Source organism: Entelurus aequoreus, linkage group LG09 (assembly GCF_033978785.1).
Source record: "Entelurus aequoreus isolate RoL-2023_Sb linkage group LG09, RoL_Eaeq_v1.1, whole genome shotgun sequence".
In the NCBI taxonomy this organism is placed as follows: Eukaryota; Metazoa; Chordata; class Actinopteri; order Syngnathiformes; family Syngnathidae; genus Entelurus; species Entelurus aequoreus.
The window spans coordinates 572,421-592,367 of NC_084739.1; the positions used below are offsets into that span (position 1 = coordinate 572,421).

Sequence of the window (19,947 nt, forward strand, 5' to 3'; positions counted from 1 at the left end):
TTTTTTTTTTTGTGCTCACATTTTCTATCGACACGGCCAACGTCCTGTTTAATGTCTTCCATATTAACTATTTTGTTCTGCAGCCTGTCAGCATGACGTCATCAGCTGTGCGTGTGCACATGTGCGACTGTAGCACTAACTCAACTAACTCCACCAAATGCATTGCCAGGGAAATGTCACAGATTTAGAGTCATTCTGTGCTGAATATTAAGATTAAAGATTAAAGTACCAATGATTGTCACACACACACTAAATGTGGTGAAATTTGTCAATTATTGTAATCAAATTAATAATGATGCTTTAATCTGCATCAAAGCATGAATCTTACATGATGTCGCCACTTCATTTGGCTAAAGGGAGCTTAAAGGGAACTACAAAAGCCAAAAGTAGTGAAGTTGTCACGTTGTGTAAATGCTAAATAAAAAGAGAATACAACAAATCCTTTTCAACTTATATTCAATTGAATAGACTGCAAAGACAAGATATTTCATGTTCACACTGAGAAACTTTGGTATTTTTTGCAAATATTAGCTCATTTGGAATGTGATGCCTGCAACATGTTTCAAAAAAGCTGGCACAAGTGGCAAAAAAGAGTGATAAAGTTGAGGAATGCTCATCAAAGACTTATTTGGAACATCCCACAGGTGAACAGGCTCATTGGGAACAGGTGGGTGCCATGATTGGGTATAAAAGCAGCTTCCAGTCGTTCACAAACAAGGACGGGGCGAGGGTCACCACTTTGTCAACAAATGCCTGAGCAAATTGTTGAAGAACAACATTTCTCAACAAGGAATTTAGGGATTTCACCATCTACGCTCCGTAATATCATCAAAAGGTTGAGAGAATGTGGAGAAATCACTGCTTGGTTCATGATTATTTGCAAAAAATAACAAAGTTTCTCAGTGTGAACATGAAATATCTTGTCTTTGCAGTCTATTCTAATTGAATATAAGTTGAAAAGGATTTGTTGTATTCTCTTTTTATTTAGCATTTACACAACCTGACAACTTCACTGCTTTTGGGGTTTTGTACATTTTTGTGGAGATTTTTTTTCTATCATTCACAATCTTCATGTAAGACAAGAACACAAATGGTTTTTTTTAAGCATTCTAACTCATAAATAAACACTAGCAAAAGTCATCTAACAATGAAGGTAACAGTATTTGCTCTATTCTGCCTATAAAGCGCTCTAAAGAAAACGTCCAAAATCCTCCATCAACAGTATAATCAACATACTGTATGCATGCTGTAAGCAGATCTATAATGTAGTAACTGGCACATTCATAATAACATTTCATATTTACTTATGTTGGTCATTTTAAGCACACAGACGCATATTAATTTCACTATTTCCTTCAATAACAGCTATTACTAATCATGACAGACTTCATGAGAGTCATCAAAGACTACTTTGGGACAAAAATGATCCAGAACCTTATATTTTTGAGCCTGAATATAATGCTGATGAGCTACGAGTTTCAGAATCTGAGTGATAAGCAAATCCAGCAAGTAGCAGTAATGCTTAATGCTAAACAAGAAATACAAACTACGAACATAATGAAACAATTACTTAACATGCAATGTCTGCTCTCAGTGGGATGTTCTTATCTTTCTGTTTAGATGAAGAATTAATCATAATTGTTACGCCAGTTCGAAAAAACAAAACAAAACGAGTGTCTTTTTTTGTCTTTCTCGCCCTCTCCGAGTCTAAGTTGAATGTCAAAGTTGACCGACTTCACCGTTTATGGCCTCAACCTTCTACTGCACGAGTGATAGGCATGATTTATAAACTACAATTACATTGCACCAACTCAGAGGCCATGCAGCGGCTCACCGCCTCAGTATTTCAATAGGTAGGTAGGTCTTTATTGTCGTTGCACAAGTACAATGAAACTTTGTTTTCAGCACAAACCCGTTCAAGATTAGACAAACAGTGTACAGGGTTACAGAACAGGAACACTGAGGGGTCGCCACGAGGCGCCCTGTAAAAGATGGGAAAAAGGTAAAATGCTGGGGAAGGATGAGTAAAAAAATACAATCTAGACTGGGCTCCTAAGGGGGCCAAGTCTGGAGTGGGAAAAAATCTCCATAGCAAAGCGCATATACATATTACAACGTACATCTCCAGATATCTAGCAACAGAGGGGAGGGAGTGCGAGGTCATGATGGCAGGCCGCAGCTCTCAGGCGCTGACCATCCATTCATCACCCCTATGGGATTTGCGTCTAGGGCCTTGGGTTGGGGGGGTGGGTTGTGTAAGTGTGTGTGTGGCGTATATGTTTGTGGTTGCATGTGTGTGTGTAAGCTCGTAGTGTGTCTCTGTTCCGCGGCCTTCATGTTTGTGCAGTCGCTAGTCCAAAGTCAACAACAACAGGTGTGTGTCCATGAGAGACAAGAAGGGAGTTTGTTGTGTCCTTCGGGAGATTCTCCAAGCCAGGGAAACAATTCAAGTTAGAATGTTTTGTTTTGCGAGTGAAAATAAAATGTGCTTTTCACTCTGTATTGTCTATGACTGGTCCTCAAAAACGTGGGACAGACGGACAGATTTCAAGAGCTGCATGAGATAGTTACCTCTCTGGGATCAGAATCAGAATCAGAAGTACTTTAATAATCCCTGAGGGGAATTATTAAATCCCATTCAAGATCAGACAAACATTACAGGGAGACAGAAAAAGAATCGCTGACAGATCTGCCAACTTCCGGTACCCCTTACAAAAAAAGGTGAGAAACAGGTAAACACTGTGGGGTGGGGGTGGGGGGGATATTCAGTCAAAGGCTGGACTCCAGGGAGGGGGTCCATACTGAGGCCAAGGGGAATAAAACCTCATAGCCATAGCACACATACACAAGTTACATAGAATCAACAAAACTTGCAACAGAGGGGAGGGAGTGGGGGCTACGGAGGCCGGCTGCAGCTGTGTAAGCACTACTCATGGCGCTGCTAAGAGTAGTAGCACTTACACTACCGTTCAAAAGTTTGGGGTCACCCAAACAATTTAGTGGAATAGCCTTCATTTCTAAGAACAAGAATAGACTGTGGAGTTTCAGATGAAAGTTCTCTTTTTCTGGCCATTTTGAGCGTTTAATTGACCCCACAAATGTGATGCTCCAGAAACTCAATCTGCTCCAAGGAAGGTCAGTTTTGTAGCTTCTGTAACGAGCTAAAGTGTTTTCAGATGTGTGAACATGATTGCACAAGGGTTTTCTAATCATCAATTAGCCTTCTGAGCCAATGAGCAAACACATTGTACCATTAGAACACTGGAGTGATAGTTGCTGGAAATGGGCCTCTATACACCTATGTAGATATTGCACCAAAAAGCAGACATTTGCAGCTAGAATAGTCATTTAGCACATTAGCAATGTATAGAGTGTATTTCTTTCAAGTTAAGAGTAGTTTAAAGTTATCTTCATTGAAAAGTACAGTGCTTTTCCTTCAAAAATAAGGACATTTCCATGTGACCCCAAACTTTTGAACGCTAGTGTACATTAACAACATCGCTAACACTCGGTCAATATTCAGGTCAGGAGATGTAAATGAAGTATTGTTGGTGTATTTTTGGGCGGCATAGATTACTCCATTAGCTGCATTGTTAGCCACATACTTCTTGCTGTAATATATTTATATATAGATATGTTTTCTTGTCTTACATAGATTCCCCAAAAAATGGTATGGGACAAAGATGTAGAACTTTGTCCTGTTCCATGGCGTTTAGTCCTTGGAGACAGGATACTTCCACTGAACAGACCTCCCTCTCTTCTTCTCTCACTCCCCTCCAGTTGGACTTGGACTTGTAGGAGGCGGCAGAGCCACAAGTGGAGGAGAAGAGGAAGCAACCACAGAGGAACTGTTGTTGGAGCGGAGACCATTCCATCTGCCAGAGGATGTTGTTTGTGCGGCTCTTGGTGGGCCTTCTCCTCACTGCCACAGGTAGGCATGCATTCTACTCTACTGTATATACTCTACTCTTTATACTCTACTGTACTGTACTATACTGTACTGTACTATACTGTACCTCACTGCCACAGGTAGGCATGCATTCTACTCTACTGTATATACTCTACTCTTTATACTCGACTGTACTGTACTATACTGTACTGTACTATACTGTACCTCACTGCCACAGGTAGGCATGCATTCTACTCTACTGTATATACTCTACTCTTTATACTCGACTGTACTGTACTATACTGTACTGTACTATACTGTACCTCACTGCCACAGGTAGGCATGCATTCTACTCTACTGTATATACTCTACTCTTTATACTCTACTGTACTGTACTATACTGTACTGTACTATACTGTACCTCACTGCCACAGGTAGGCATGCATTCTACTCTACTGTATATACTCTACTCTTTATACTCGACTGTACTGTACTGTACTGTACTGTACTTTACTGTACCTCACTGCCACAGGTAGGCATGCATTCTACTCTACTGTATATACTCTACTCTTTATACTCGACTGTACTGTACTGTACTGTACTGTACTATACTGTACCTCACTGCCACAGGTAGGCATGCATTCTACTCTACTGTATATACTCTACTCTTTATACTCGACTGTACTGTACTGTACTGTACTGTACTTTACTGTACCTCACTGCCACAGGTAGGCATGCATTCTACTCTACTGTATATACTCTACTCTTTATACTCGACTGTACTGTACTGTACTGTACTGTACTTTACTGTACCTCACTGCCACAGGTAGGCATGCATTCTACTCTACTGTATATACTCTACTCTTTATACTCGACTGTACTGTACTGTACTGTACTGGTGGGGCTTCTCCTCACTGCCACAGGTAGGCATGCATTCTACTCTACTGTATATACTCTACTCTTTATACTCTACTGTACTGTACTGTACTGTACTGTACTATACTGTACCTCACTGCCACAGGTAGGCATGCATTCTACTCTACTGTATATACTCTACTCTTTATACTCTACTGTACTGTACTGTACTGTACTGTACTATACTGTACCTCACTGCCACAGGTAGGCATGCATTCTACTCTACTGTATATACTCTACTCTTTATACTGTACTGTACTGTACTGTACTGTACTGTACTGGTGGGCAAACCTTGGGGCTTAAGGGCCACGTTTTGTTTTTGCAGATGAGGCATAACATCAGCATTGTGTATATTTAATATGGTATCTTCCAAAAGCCAACATTTCAAGGGGGAATACTATAAAAAGTAAACTTTTACATACAAACCCCAAAAGCAGTGAAGTTGTCACGTTGTGTAAATGCTAAATAAAAAGAGAATACAACAAATCCTTTTCAACTTATATTCAATTGAATAGACTGCAAAGACAAGATATTTCATGTTCACACTGGAAAACTTTGTTATTTTTTGCAAATAATCATGAACTTAGAATGTAATGGCAGCAACACATTGCAAAAAAGGCATTTTTACCAGTGTGTTACATGGCCTTTCCTTTTAACAACACTCAGTAAAGGTTTGGGAAGTGAGGAGACACATTTTTGAAGTGGAATTCTTTCCCATTCTTGCTTGATGTACAGCTTAAGTTGTTCAAGTCTCCCTTCTCATATTTTAGCTGCCACACATTTTCAATGTCTGGACTACAGGCAGGCCAGTCTAGTACCCACACTCTTTTACTATGAAGCCACGTTAATGTAACACCTGGCTTGGCATCGTCTTGCTGAAATAAGCAGGGGCGTCCATGATAACAACATATGTTGCTCCAAAAGCTGTATGTACCTTTCAGCATTAATGGTGCCTTCACAGATGTGTAAGTTACCCATGTCTTGGCCACTAATACACCCCCATACCATCACACATGCTGCCTTTTACACTTTCACCCTAGAACAGTCCGGATGGTTCTTTTCCTCTTTGGTATGGAGGACACGACGTCCACAGTTTCCAAAAACAATTTGAAATGTGGACTCGTCAGACCACAGAACACTTTTCCACTTTGCATCAGTCCATCTTAGATGAGCTCGGGATTGTGTGGCGAGGTCCTCGGTGCTGGCACTGCGCCGACAACACATCAAACTTCATCCAAATATGGGAAGTAAAAGTTGTTTTTGTATGTCAGCTTCCTTCCTTCCTTCCTTCCTTCCTTCCTTCCTTCCTTCCTTCCTTCCTTCCTTCCTTCCTTCTTTCCTTCCTTCCTTCCTTCCTTCCTTCCTTCCTTCCTTCCTTCCTTCCTTCCTTCCCAGCACTTCATTGTGTTGAGGTTGTGAAGGAGATATATGTGGCCACTCCACTTCATCTTCAGCTTCCTCAGCAAGGTACTTGGTCCCTTTGGAGGTGTGTTTGGAGACTTTGGAGGTGTGTTTGGAGACTTTGGAGGTGTGTTTGGAGACTTTAGAGGTATGTTTGGAGACTTTGGAGGTGTGTTTGGAGACTTTAGAGGTATGTTTGGAGACTTTGGAGGTGTGTTTGGAGACTTTGGAGGTGTGTTTGGAGACTTTAGAGGTATGTTTGGAGACTTTGGAGGTGTGTTTGGAGACTTTGGAGGTGTGTTTGGAGACTTTGGAGGTGTGTTTGGAGACTTTGAAGGTGTGTTTGGAGACTTTGGAGGTGTGTTTGGAGACTTTGGAGGTGTGTTTGGAGACTTTGGAGGTGTGTTTGGAGACTTTGGAGGTGTGTTTGGAGACTTTAGAGGTATGTTTGGAGACTTTGGAGGTGTGTTTGGAGACTTTAGAGGTATGTTTGGAGACTTTGGAGGTGTGTTTGGAGACTTTGGAGGTGTGTTTGGAGACTTTAGAGGTATGTTTGGAGACTTTGGAGGTGTGTTTGGAGACTTTGGAGGTGTGTTTGGAGACTTTGGAGGTGTGTTTGGAGACTTTAGAGGTATGTTTGGAGACTTTGGAGGTGTGTTTGGAGACTTAAGAGGTGTGTTTGGAGACTTTGGAGGTGTGTTTGGAGACTTTGGAGGTGTGTTTGGAGACTTTGGAGGTGTGTTAGGAGACTTTGGAGGTGTGTTTGGAGACTTTGGAGGTGTGTTTGGAGACTTTGGAGGTGTGTTTGGAGACTTAAGAGGTGTGTTTGGAGACTTTGGAGGTGTGTTTGGAGACTTTGGAGGTGTGTTTGGAGACTTTAGAGGTATGTTTGGAGACTTTGGAGGTGTGTTTTGAGACTTTGGAGGTGTGTTTGGAGACTTTGGAGGTGTGTTTGGAGACTTTAGAGGTATGTTTGGAGACTTTGGAGGTGTGTTTGGAGACTTAAGAGGTGTGTTTGGAGACTTTGGAGGTGTGTTTGGAGACTTTGGAGGTGTGTTTGGAGACTTTGGAGGTGTGTTTGGAGACTTTAGAGGTATGTTTGGAGACTTTGGAGGTGTGTTTGGAGACTTTGGAGGTGTGTTTGGAGACTTTGGAGGTGTGTTTGGAGACTTTGGAGGTGTGTTTGGAGACTTTGAAGGTGTGTTGAAGGTGTGTTTGGAGACTTTGGAGGTGTGTTTGGAGACTTTGGAGGTGTGTTTGGAGACTTTGGAGGTGTGTTTGGAGACTTTGGAGGTGTGTTTGGAGACTTTGGAGGTGTGTTTGGAGACTTTGGAGGTGTGTTTGGAGACTTTGAAGGTGTGTTTAGAGACTTTGGAGGTTTGTTTGGAGACTTTGGAGGTGTGTTTAGAGACTTTGGAGGTGTGTTTGGAGACTTTGGAGGTGTGTTTGGAGACTTCAGAGGTATGTTTGGAGACTTTGGAGGTGTGTTTGGAGACTTTGGAGGTGTGTTTGGAGACTTTGGAGGTGTGTTTGGAGACTTTGGAGGTGTGTTTGGAGACTTTGAAGGTGTGTTGAAGGTGTGTTTGGAGACTTTGGAGGTGTGTTTGGAGACTTTGGAGGTGTGTTTGGAGACTTTGGAGGTGTGTTTGGAGACTTTGGAGGTGTGTTTGAAGACTTAAGAGGTGTGTTTGGAGACTTTGGAGGTGTGTTTGGAGACTTTAGAGGTATGTTTGGAGACTTTGGAGGTGTGTTTGGAGACTTAAGAGGTGTGTTTGGAGACTTTAGAGGTATGTTTGGAGACTTTGGAGGTGTGTTTGGAGACTTTGAAGGTGTGTTTGGAGACTTTGGAGGTGTGTTTGGAGACTTTGGAGGTGTGTTTGAAGACTTAAGAGGTGTGTTTGGAGACTTTGGAGGTGTGTTTGGAGACTGGAGGTGTGTTTGGAGACTTTGGAGGTGTGTTTGGAGACTTTAGAGGTATGTTTGGAGACTTTGGAGGTGTGTTTGGAGACTTAAGAGGTGTGTTTGGAGACTTTGGAGGTGTGTTTGGAGACTTTGGAGGTGTGTTTGGAGACTTTAGAGGTATGTTTGGAGACTTTGGAGGTGTGTTTGGAGACTTAAGAGGTGTGTTTGGAGACTTTAGAGGTATGTTTGGAGACTTTGGAGGTGTGTTTGGAGACTTTGAAGGTGTGTTTGGAGACTTTGGAGGTGTGTTTGGAGACTTTGGAGGTGTGTTTGAAGACTTAAGAGGTGTGTTTGGAGACTTTGGAGGTGTGTTTGGAGACTTTGGAGGTGTGTTTGGAGACTTTGGAGGTGTGTTTGGAGACTTTGGAGGTGTGTTTGGAGACTTTGGAGGTGTGTTTGGAGACTTTGGAGGTGTGTTTGAAGACTTAAGAGGTGTGTTTGGAGACTTTGGAGGTGTGTTTGGAGACTTTAGAGGTATGTTTGGAGACTTTGGAGGTGTGTTTGGAGACTTAAGAGGTGTGTTTGGAGACTTTAGAGGTATGTTTGGAGACTTTGGAGGTGTGTTTGGAGACTTTGAAGGTGTGTTTGGAGACTTTGGAGGTGTGTTTGGAGACTTTGGAGGTGTGTTTGGAGACTTTAGAGGTATGTTTGGAGACTTTGGAGGTGTGTTTGGAGACTTAAGAGGTGTGTTTGGAGACTTTGGAGGTGTGTTTGGAGACTTTGGAGGTGTGTTTGGAGACTTTGGAGGTGTGTTTGGAGACTTTGGAGGTGTGTTTGGAGACTTTGAAGGTGTGTTTGGAAACTTTGAAGGTGTGTTTGGAGACTTTGGAGGTGTGTTTGGAGACTTTGGAGGTGTGTTTGGAGACTTTAGAGATATGTTTGGAGACTTTGGAGGTGTGTTTGGAGACTTAAGAGGTGTGTTTGGAGACTTTGGAGGTGTGTTTGGAGACTTTGGAGGTGTGTTTGGAGACTTTGGAGGTGTGTTTGGAGACTTTGGAGGTGTGTTTGGAGACTTTGGAGGTGTGTTTGGAGACTGGAGGTGTGTTTGGAGACTTTGGAGGTGTGTTTGGAGACTTTAGAGGTATGTTTGGAGACTTTGGAGGTGTGTTTGGAGACTTAAGAGGTGTGTTTGGAGACTTTGGAGGTGTGTTTGGAGACTTTGGAGGTGTGTTTGGAGACTTTGGAGGTGTGTTTGGAGACTTTGGAGGTGTGTTTGGAGACTTTGGAGGTGTGTTTGGAGACTTTGGAGGTGTGTTTTGAGACTTTGGAGGTGTGTTTGGAGACTTTGGAGGTGTGTTTGGAGACTTTGGAGGTGTGTTTGGAGACTTACGAGGTGTGTTTGGAGACTTTGGAGGTGTGTTTGGAGACTTTAGAGGTATGTTTGGAGACTTTGGAGGTGTGTTTGGAGACTTAAGAGGTGTGTTTGGAGACTTTGGAGGTGTGTTTGGAGACTTTGGAGGTGTGTTTGGAGACTTTAGAGGTATGTTTGGAGACTTTGGAGGTGTGTTTGGAGACTTAAGAGGTGTGTTTGGAGACTTTGGAGGTGTGTTTTGAGACTTTGGAGGTGTGTTTGGAGACTTTGGAGGTGTGTTTGGAGACTTTGGAGGTGTGTTTGGAGACTTTGGAGGTGTGTTTGGAGACTTTAGAGGTATGTTTGGAGACTTTGGAGGTGTGTTTGGAGACTTTGAAGGTGTGTTTGGAGACTTTGAAGGTGTGTTTGGACACTTTGGAGGTGTGTTTGGAGACTTTGGAGGTGTGTTTGGAGACTTTAGAGGTATGTTTGGAGACTTTGGAGGTGTGTTTGGAGACTTAAGAGGTGTGTTTGGAGACTTCGGAGGTGTGTTTTGAGACTTTGGAGGTGTGTTTGGAGACTTTGGAGGTGTGTTTGGAGACTTTGGAGGTGTGTTTGGAGACTTTAGAGGTATGTTTGGAGACTTTGGAGGTGTGTTTGGAGACTTTGAAGGTGTGTTTGGAGACTTTGGAGGTGTGTTTGGAGACTTTGGAGGTGTGTTTGGAGATTTTAGAGGTATGTTTGGAGACTTTGGAGGTGTGTTTGGAGACTTTGAAGGTGTGTTTGGAGACTTTGGAGGTGTGTTTGGAGACTTTGGAGGTGTGTTTGGAGATTTTAGAGGTATGTTTGGAGACTTTGGAGGTGTGTTTGGAGACTTTGGAGGTGTGTTTGGAGACTTTGAAGGTGTGTTTGGAGACTTTGGAGGTGTGTTTGGAGACTTTGGAGGTGTGTTTGGAGACTTTGGAGGTGTGTTTGGAGACTTTGGAGGTGTGTTTGGAGACTTAAAAGGTGTGTTTGGAGACTTTGGAGGTGTGTTTGGAGACTTTGGAGGTGTGTTTGGAGACTTTGGAGGTGTGTTTGGAGATTTTAGAGGTATGTTTGGAGACTTTGGAGGTGTGTTTGGAGACTTTGGAGGTGTGTTTGGAGACTTTGGAGGTGTGTTTGGAGACTTTGGAGGTGTGTTTGGAGATTTTAGAGGTGTGTTTGGAGACTTTGAAGGTGTGTTTGGAGACTTTGAAGGTGTGTTTGGAGACTTTGGAGGTGTGTTTGGAGACTTTGGAGGTGTGTTTGGAGACTTTGGAGGTGTGTTTGGAGACTTTGAAGGTGTGTTTGGAGACTTTGGAGGTGTGTTTGGAGACTTTAGAGGTATGTTTGGAGACTTTGGAGGTGTGTTTGGAGACTTTGAAGGTGTGTTTGGAGACTTTGAAGGTATGTTTGGAGACTTTGGAGGTGTGTTTGGAGACTTTGAAGGTGTGTTTGGAGACTTTGGAGGTGTGTTTGCGCTCCTTCTAATGTCGGAGGGCTACCATAGGGCTTGGTTCCCTGGGGGATCATGCTCTGCTTCAGAAGGTCACATTTTAAACTCCATGCTTCACTCTGGGGATGACTTGAAGCTAACACCAACATGCTGAACTGTAGGCAAGACACTTTTATCTTGCCAGCTATTTAGACAATCATGTGTGTGTCGACTCATGTTCAGTGTACAGTACATCTACATTGCTGTACAAGCTGCACACTGACTCATCTAAAGCAGGGGACTTCAAAGTTTCCCGGGCCAAGGACTCCCAAACTGATTGAGAGATGGAGTGGAAAATGTATTTGTGTTTTAAATGAAACTAGTCCTGCCTTGTTATTGTGCAATAGCATTGAAATATACTGAACAAGAATATAAACGCAACACTTTTGTTTTTGATGCCATTTTTCATGAGTTGAACTCAAAGATGTAAAAATGTTACTATCGACACAATAGACATATTCCTCTCTAATATTGTTCACCAGGCTGTCTAAAGCTGTGTTAGTGAGCATTTCTTCTTTGCCAAGATAATCCATCCCACCTCACAGGTGTGGCATATCAAGATGCTGATATATATATAAATGGTAAATGGTAAATGGGTTGTACTTGTATAGCGCTTTTCTACCTTTTTAAGGAACTCAAAGCGCTTTGACACTATTTCCACATTCACCCATTCACACACACACACATTCACACACTGATGGCGGGAGCTGCCATGCACGGCGCTAACCAGCTGCCATCAGGAGCAAGGGTGAAGTGTCTTGCTCAAGGACACAACGGACGTGACTAGGATGGTAGAAGGTGGGGATTGAACCCCAGTAAGCGATACAAATGAATCATATTCGGTACTATTGTGGATGCTTTTAAAAAAAGCTTAAAAACCCTTTTTTTTTTTAAAAAAAACCCTTTTTTAAGATATATGTGATATATGTGTGCTAGTTCTAGCTATTAGGCTGGTCTAGTTTTTATGTATTTTTTTTTTACTATTTATTTTACTTGTTGGGGGCAGCTATTTGTGGTTCTAGCGTTGTTGTTTCTTTGTTTTTTGAAATGCACTGTAGCACTTTGAGGTTGTTTGCTCAATGCAAAGTGCTTTTACAAATCCAATGTATTATTATTATTATTATGTAGGCGCCCCCTGCCCCATCCAGCTGAGCCCCTCCAGGGTTGTGGTGAAGTACGGAGACCCCGTGTGGGTCAACTGCAGCTCCTCAGACCCCCTGTACAGCGGGATGGGCTGGGAAGCAACAGTGGGAGGAACCAGCCTTACGCAAAGCCGCCATTTGACCTGGAGCGTGGACGCGCTGACGACCTGGAAAATCTCGCCCAAATGCTACATCAACCCATCGGCGGGAAGTCCCAGGAAGCAGTGCTCCAAGACGCTGGACGTGGTCGTTTACAGTAAGTGTGGAGTCTCTCATGGGGAATCAATAGTTGATCTCTGATCACTTCCTTCTGCAGCGTTCCCAGAGAGCATCGACATCAAGCAGGAGGGGACTCCAGTCCGCAGTGCTGTGCTGGAAGAAGGAGACGTGCTTGACTTGAAATGTGAGGTGGGCAAAATAGCGCCCAAGTCCCAAGTCATTGTGAAGTGGCACAGCAGCAGCAGCAATACATTCTTACATGCGTCCAACCACCACGCACACACTAAGGAACCTGTTGAGCTGATCTCTTCATATGATTATTCTGCCAAAATGGATGACCAGATCCGATGTGAGGCTTATTTGGACCTGAGACCAGAGGGACCAGAACTCAGTGTCTTTTCACCAGTGTTCAATCTCTCTGTTGTTGGTGAGTACAATCCATTTCTGATTGACTACACACACCTTAAATCTGGAGCACAGGTGTCAAAGTCAAGGCCCGGGGGCCAAAACCTGGCCTGCCACATCATTTTATCTGGCCTGCCACATCATTTTATCTGGCCTGCCACATCATTTTATCTGGCCTGCCACATCATTTTATCTGGCCTGCAAACACCTGGAAATGATATGTGTCAAAGTACTTCATATTTCCTCACTAAATGTAATGGATTTTTTTCATTTTGACAGAAAAAATACAAACCCCGTTTCCATATGAGTTGGGAAATGGTGTTAGATGTAAATATAAACGGAATACAATGATTTGCAAATCCTTTTCAAGCCATATTCAGTTGAATATGCTACAAAGACAACATATTTCATGTTCAAACTCATAAACTTTATTTTTTTTTGCAAATAATAATTAACTTAGAATGTCATGGCTGCAACACGTGCCAAAGTAGTTGGGAAAGGGCATGTTCACCACTGTGTTACATGGCCTTTCCTTTTAACAACACTCAGTAAAGGTTTGGGAACTGAGGAGACACATTTTTGAAGCTTCTCAGGTGGAATTCTTTCCCATTCTTGCTTGATGTACAGCTTAAGTTGTTCAACAGTCCGGGGGTCTCCCTTCTGCTATTTTAGGCTTCATAATGCCAAACACATTTTCAATGTCTGGACTACAGGCAGGCCAGTCTAGTACCCGCACTCTTTTACTATGAAGCCACGTTGATGTAACACGTGGCTTGGCATTGTCTTGCTGAAATAAGCAGGGGCGTCCATGGTAACGTTGCTTGGATGCCAACATATGTTGCTCCAAAAGCTGTATGTACCTTTCAGCATTAATGGTGCCTTCACAGATGTGTAAGTTACCCATGTCTTGACCACTAATACACCCCCATACCATCACACATGCTGCCTTTTACACTTTCACCCTAGAACAATCCGGATGGTTCTTTTCCTCTTTGGTCCGGAGGACACAACGTCCACAGTTTCCAAAAACAATTTGAAATGTGGACTCGTCAGACCACAGAACACTTTTCCACTTTGCATCAGTCCATCTTAGATGAGCTCGGGCCCAACGAAGCATTTCTGGGTGTTGTTGATAAATGGCTTTGGCTTTGCATAGTAGAGTTTTAACTTGCACTTACAGATGTAGCGACCGACTGTAGTTACTGACAGTGGGTTTCTGAAGTGTTCCTGAGCCCATGTGGTGATATCCTTTACACACTGATGTGACTTTTTGATGCAGTACCGCCTGAGGGATCCAAGGTCACGGCCATTCAATGTTGGTTTTCTCCAGATTCTCTGAACCTTTTGATGATATTACGGAGTGTAGATGGTGAAATCCCTAAATTCCTTGTTGAGAAATGTTGTTCTTCAACAATTTGCTCAGGCATTTGTTGACAAAGTGGTGACCCTCGCCCCGTCCTTGTTTGTGAATGACTGAGCATTTCATGGAAGCTGCTTTTATACCCAATCATGGCACCCACCTGTTCCCAATTAGCCTGTTCACCTGTGGGATGTTCCAAATAAGTCTTTGATGACTTTCTCAGTCTTTTTTGCCACTTGTGCCAGCTTTTTTGAAACATGTTGCAGGCATCACATTCCAAATGAGCTAATATTTGCAAAAAATACCAAAGTTTCTCAGTGTGAACATGAAATATCTTGTCTTTGCAGTCTATTCAATTGAATATAATTTGAAAAGGATTTGTTGTATTCTCTTTTTATTTAGCATTTACACAACCTGACAACTTCACTGCTTTTGGGCGTTGTACTTCTGGTCAAGAGTAATACAGTAAATCCTTCTTTATTGCTGTCAATTGTTTCCGGGCCTGGCCGTGATAAATGAACTTATGTAGATAGAAACATCTTATCCATTCATTCTTGATTGTCTTCCTGTGTTCTATTCCTCTTCAGACGGACCACACTTTGAGTGCTCTGGCTGGGAAGTTCTCAGAGTGCAGGAACATTCTATGAGGACCCTGCAGGACCTCTGCCCCGTGAAAGGCAATCCCACCCCTGTGGTCAAATGGCTAAAAGACGGGAGGACGGTGAACCCCTGGGTTCCTGTGACCAGGGACTATTCAGGACAGTACTTCATCCAAGCAGACGGCGCCAAGTCTGCCACCCAGCAGGTGGAGCTGGTGGTCCTGCATGACGGTACACAACTTAGGCAAGATTGTATGATGAGGCGGTGCAAAGTGCGACCAAGATGATAAACAGGAGAGCTTTTCTCCCCCTTGCAGACGTACAGGTGACGTGTCCAGTCCTCCACCACGTGATGGAGCACACTTCTCTGGGCCAGAACCTCCCCTGCGCTGTGGAGGGCTTCCCTAAGGCGCAGGTCAGCTGGTACAAAGACGGAGAGCAGGTGGAGCTCTCGGAGCCCCTGACCAGATATGACGCGGGGCCGTACGTGGTGGTTGCTTCCAACATGTACTCCAGCGCCAACGCCACAGTGGAGCTGGACGTTCAATGTGAGTCACTCTTGTTGGCACGGCAACGGGGAAAAGACACACAACTAAGAAAGTGAAAAGGCAGACAAGACTTCCGTGCAACCTCCAAAGTCAAACTCCATTTTACATTTCCGAACATATTTATTTCAAAGATGAATTATATTTTAAGTATTCAAACAGTTTTTTTTTATCAAAACAAACCAATTAACTCAAATATTAACACACATTGCAAAACATTTGGTCAAATCTCAAATACTTTTGACTGGTGCTGTCAAAAGCTACATTTTAATCACACTTAATAGTTGAATTTTTTGCGAAATGTAAAGCACTGCTAAAGATTTTGTGCGTCAATTATTTAGCTGCACTGTTGCTTCATAATTGTGTCACACACAAACATTAGCTTGTTGGACACAACATGATTGCAGTCATGTTGACTTACTTCCATTATAACCACTTTCATTGTTTACATTCAACATTTACATTTAACATTTACATTTGAGGTGGCGACTTGTCCAGGGTGTACCCCGCCTTCCACCCGATTGTAGCTGAGATAGGCTCCAGCGCTCCCCGCGACCCCGAAGGGAATAAGCGGTAGAAAATGGATGGATGGATTTACATTTAAGATTTTGATTCAACATTTACATTTAGATTCAACATTTAGATTTAATTTAACATTTAGATTCAACATTTACATTTAGATTCAACATTTAGATTTAATTTAACATTTAGATTCAACATTTACATTTAGATTCAACATTTACATTTAATTTAACATTTAGATTCAACATTTAGATTTAATTTAACATTTACATTTAGATTTAACATTGATATTCAACATTTAATATCTAGATTTAGATTTAACATTGGATATAGATTTAAAATTTGGATTGAACATTTGGATTTATATTTAACATTTAATGTTTAGATTTAACATTCGATATAGATTTAACATTTTATATTTAACATTGAACATTTATATTTAACATGTATATTTATTTAACATTTGATATTTAGATTTAACGTTGAGCATTTTGATTTAAATTTAATATTTAGATTCAACATTTGTATTTAACATTGCACATAGATTTACATTTAGATTTAACATTACATATAGATTTAACATTTAGATTTAAATTTGACATTTAGATTCAAAATGTTGATTTTTCAACATTTGTATTCAACATTTACATTTATGTTTTACATTTACATCTAACATTTAGATTTGACATTGAAAATTTGGATTCAGATTTAACATTTAGATTTACCATTTGTCGACTTATTATTTATATTTAACATTGATTATTTAGATGTAGATTTAAAATTTAGATTTACATTCAACATTTAGATTTAGATTTAATATTTAGATTCAACATTTCAGATTTAGATTTTGTTTTAATATTTCCATTTTACATTTAATATTTGGATTTAGATTTAACATTTGGATTAAACATTTTTAACATTAGACATTTTAGATTTAGATTCAAACTTAAATATTTACATTTTGATTTGATATTTAAATTTGACATTTATAATTACATTCAACATTTATCATTTAGATTTCACATTTATATTTAACATTAAATATTTAGAGTTAAAAATAAACATTTACATTTAGATTCAACATTAACATCTGAGATTTATATTTATATTTAATATTTTGATTAAATATTTAACACTGATTTATATTTAACATTTAATATTTAGATTCATAATTTACATTAAATATAGATTTAACATTGAACATTTGTATTTATATTTAACACTTAAATTCCAATTTAACATTTATATTTATTCAACATTTAATTTTTAGATTTATCATAGAATTTAGATTTAGATTTAACATTTATATTTATTGAATTTCGACTTATTATTTAGATTTAACATTGATCATTTAGATGTAGATTTAACATTTAGATTTACATTCAACATTTTAGACTTAGATTTTGTTTTAACATTTCCTTTTTTCTATTTAATATTTGAATTTAGATTTAACATTTAGATTTAAATTAAACATTTTTAACATTAGATATTTTAAATTTATATTCAAACTTAAATATTTTGATTTTGATTTTATATTTACATTTAAATTTAACATTTATAATTGGATTCAACATTTACCATTTAGATTTAACATTTATATTTCAAATTAAATACTTAGATTTAGAGTTAAAAATAAAAACATTAAGATTTAACATTTGAGATTTGTATTTAGTATTTTGACTAAATATTTAACTCTGATTTATATTTAACATTTATAATTAACATTTATTTTTAGAATCATAATTAACATGTAATATAGATTTAACATTGAACATTTTTGTTTATATTTAACATTTAAATTTAGATTTTACATTTATATTTATTTAACATTTGATATTTAGATTTAACATTGAACATTTTGATTCACATTTAGATTTAACATTTCTATTTAACATTTCTGTTTAACATTTAATATTTAGATTTAACACCTAACATTTAGATTTACACTTACCATTTATATTCAACATTTAAATTTAGATTTTACATTAAAATTCACCATAAAAATTTCTACTTGGGGAAAAAAAATGAGTTAAATGTGAGCTCAGAATAAAAAGCTAGAAAATGTGACAGAATGATGTACATGAGGTTCTTTATACAGTTTGTCTGCTTGTTAGTTACTAGTAATTAGATTTTGGGGGTGATGCGGATCACCGTCTGAGTTTTTTTTTTTTTTGTAGGGATTATTTACAATTGGGTGAGTTCTGCACTCTTCAGGTGCTTTTCTGCTTTTAAATCTTTACTTCAAAGCAAATACATCAATCATTTATTTGCTAAAAGCTTGGTAACTGTATGATTTTAAAGTTCTGTCGACGTGTATTTCCAAACTAAATTTACCCCTCGGCCACACCTCGCCATTATTTCTGGTGATTCATGGAACGCTTTAACTTTTGCAGCTCTACTTTCAACACACCAGGCGGGAGAAGTCACACTTTTGTTGCCAAGAACCATAACTGTGCACGCTAACTGTGCATGCTAACTGTGCACGCTAACTGTGCATGCTAACTGTGCACGCTAACTGTGCACGCTAACATGCTGACCGTCAATTGTCATCGTCAGACGAGCCGTCGGCCATCGAGGAGCTGCTGGATGTTGTGGCTGAGCTGGACTCTGACGTGTGGCTGAAGTGCTCCGCCAGAGGCAACCCTCGACCCGACTACACCTGGACTAATGACCACCGCGACAATATTCAGGCCATAATTGAAGATGGAGTGTCACGTTTGCTAATCCCAAATGTGACCGTGACCAACGAGGGCACCTACACGTGCCACGCCCGTAACCTGGCAGGCAACACTTCTCGAAGTGCCCGAGTCTCCGTGAAAGGTGAGGGAAACACAACACACTTACACAATGTTTGTAGTCTCTGTGAACGGTGAGGGAAACACAACACACTTACACAATGTTTGTAGTCTCTGTGAACGGTGAAGGAAACACAACACACTTACACAATGTTTGTAGTCTCTGTGAACGGTGAAGGAAACACAACACACTTACACAATGTTTGTAGTCTCTGTGAACGGTGAAGGAAACACAACACACTTACACAATGTTTGTAGTCTCTGTGAACGGTGAGGGAAACACAACGCACTTACACAGTGTGATACAGTATTCCTCCCAGTGTGATACAGTATTCCTCCCAGTGTGATACAGTATTCCTCTCAGTGTGATACAGTAGTCCTCCCAGTGTGATACGGTATCCCTCCCAGTGTGATACAGTATCCCTCTCAGTGTGATACAGTATTCCTCCCAGTGTGATACAGTATTCCTCCCAGTGTGATACAGTATTCCTCTCAGTGTGATACAGTAGTCCTCCCAGTGTGATACGGTATCCCTCCCAGTGTGATACAGTATCCCTCTCAGTGTGATACGGTATTCCTCCCAGTGTGATACAGTATTCCTCCCAGTGTGATACAGTATACCTCCCAGTGTGATACAGTATACCTCCCAGTGTGATACAGTATACCTCCCAGTGTGATACAGTATTCCTCCCAGTGTGATACAGTATTCCTCCCAGTGTGATACAGTATCCTTCCCAGTGTGATACAGTATTCTTTCTGTTTCTTACTGACTTGATATGTTTAATGTCTGCCTCTCTCTCTTGTCTGCATAAGTTCCCCCGGTGTGCGAGCAGACAGACTTGGCGTGCGGCTCTACTTGCGTCCCTAAAAGTCTCATCTGTGACGCCGTGAAAGACTGCTTGGATGGCTCGGACGAGGCTCCGGAATTATGCCCTACGGCCGATGGTGAGTCAGCCATGTGAGATATACTGTATATACATCATGTTGCACTTCATTGATCATTCTTTCACTTTGCCGCCATAAACCATTCACGGACGTTGAAAGACGAGGTCACCAGGTGTGTAAATGGTCAATAAAAAGAGAATACAACAAATCCTTTTCAACTTCTACTAAATTGAATAGACTGCAAAGACACACGGGAAAACATCTTCCATGATCAGGTGTCACTTTTTTGTTTTACGACAGCGCCATCTCCTGGTTCTTTTGGGTTACTAAACCACTTCTCTCCTACATTTGACTAATATACCACAATATACCACTATAATGACTACTGCCATGAGGTGGCGACTTGTCCAGGGTGTACGCCGCCTTCCGCCCAAATGCAGCTGAGATAGGCTCCAGCACCCCCCGCCACCCAGAAAGGGACAAGCGGTAGAAAATGGATGT

General features: G+C 40.7%; 1 protein-coding gene across 1 annotated transcript in view; it reads left to right on the plus strand.

Moving 5' to 3' along the window:
- Nucleotides 1-3,780: 3,780 nt before the first annotated feature.
- The window catches only part of LOC133657045 (hemicentin-2-like), a 40,734-nt gene continuing 24,567 nt past the window's right edge, over nt 3,781-19,947 (plus strand). Inside the window, exons 1-7 of the mRNA XM_062057929.1 lie at nt 3,781-3,931; nt 12,103-12,372; nt 12,433-12,762; nt 14,688-14,930; nt 15,017-15,247; nt 18,323-18,586; nt 19,375-19,506. Of these exons, the coding sequence (XP_061913913.1) occupies nt 3,886-3,931; nt 12,103-12,372; nt 12,433-12,762; nt 14,688-14,930; nt 15,017-15,247; nt 18,323-18,586; nt 19,375-19,506 (1,516 nt within the window). The 5' untranslated portion in view covers nt 3,781-3,885. The remainder of the gene's footprint in view (nt 3,932-12,102; nt 12,373-12,432; nt 12,763-14,687; nt 14,931-15,016; nt 15,248-18,322; nt 18,587-19,374; nt 19,507-19,947) is intronic.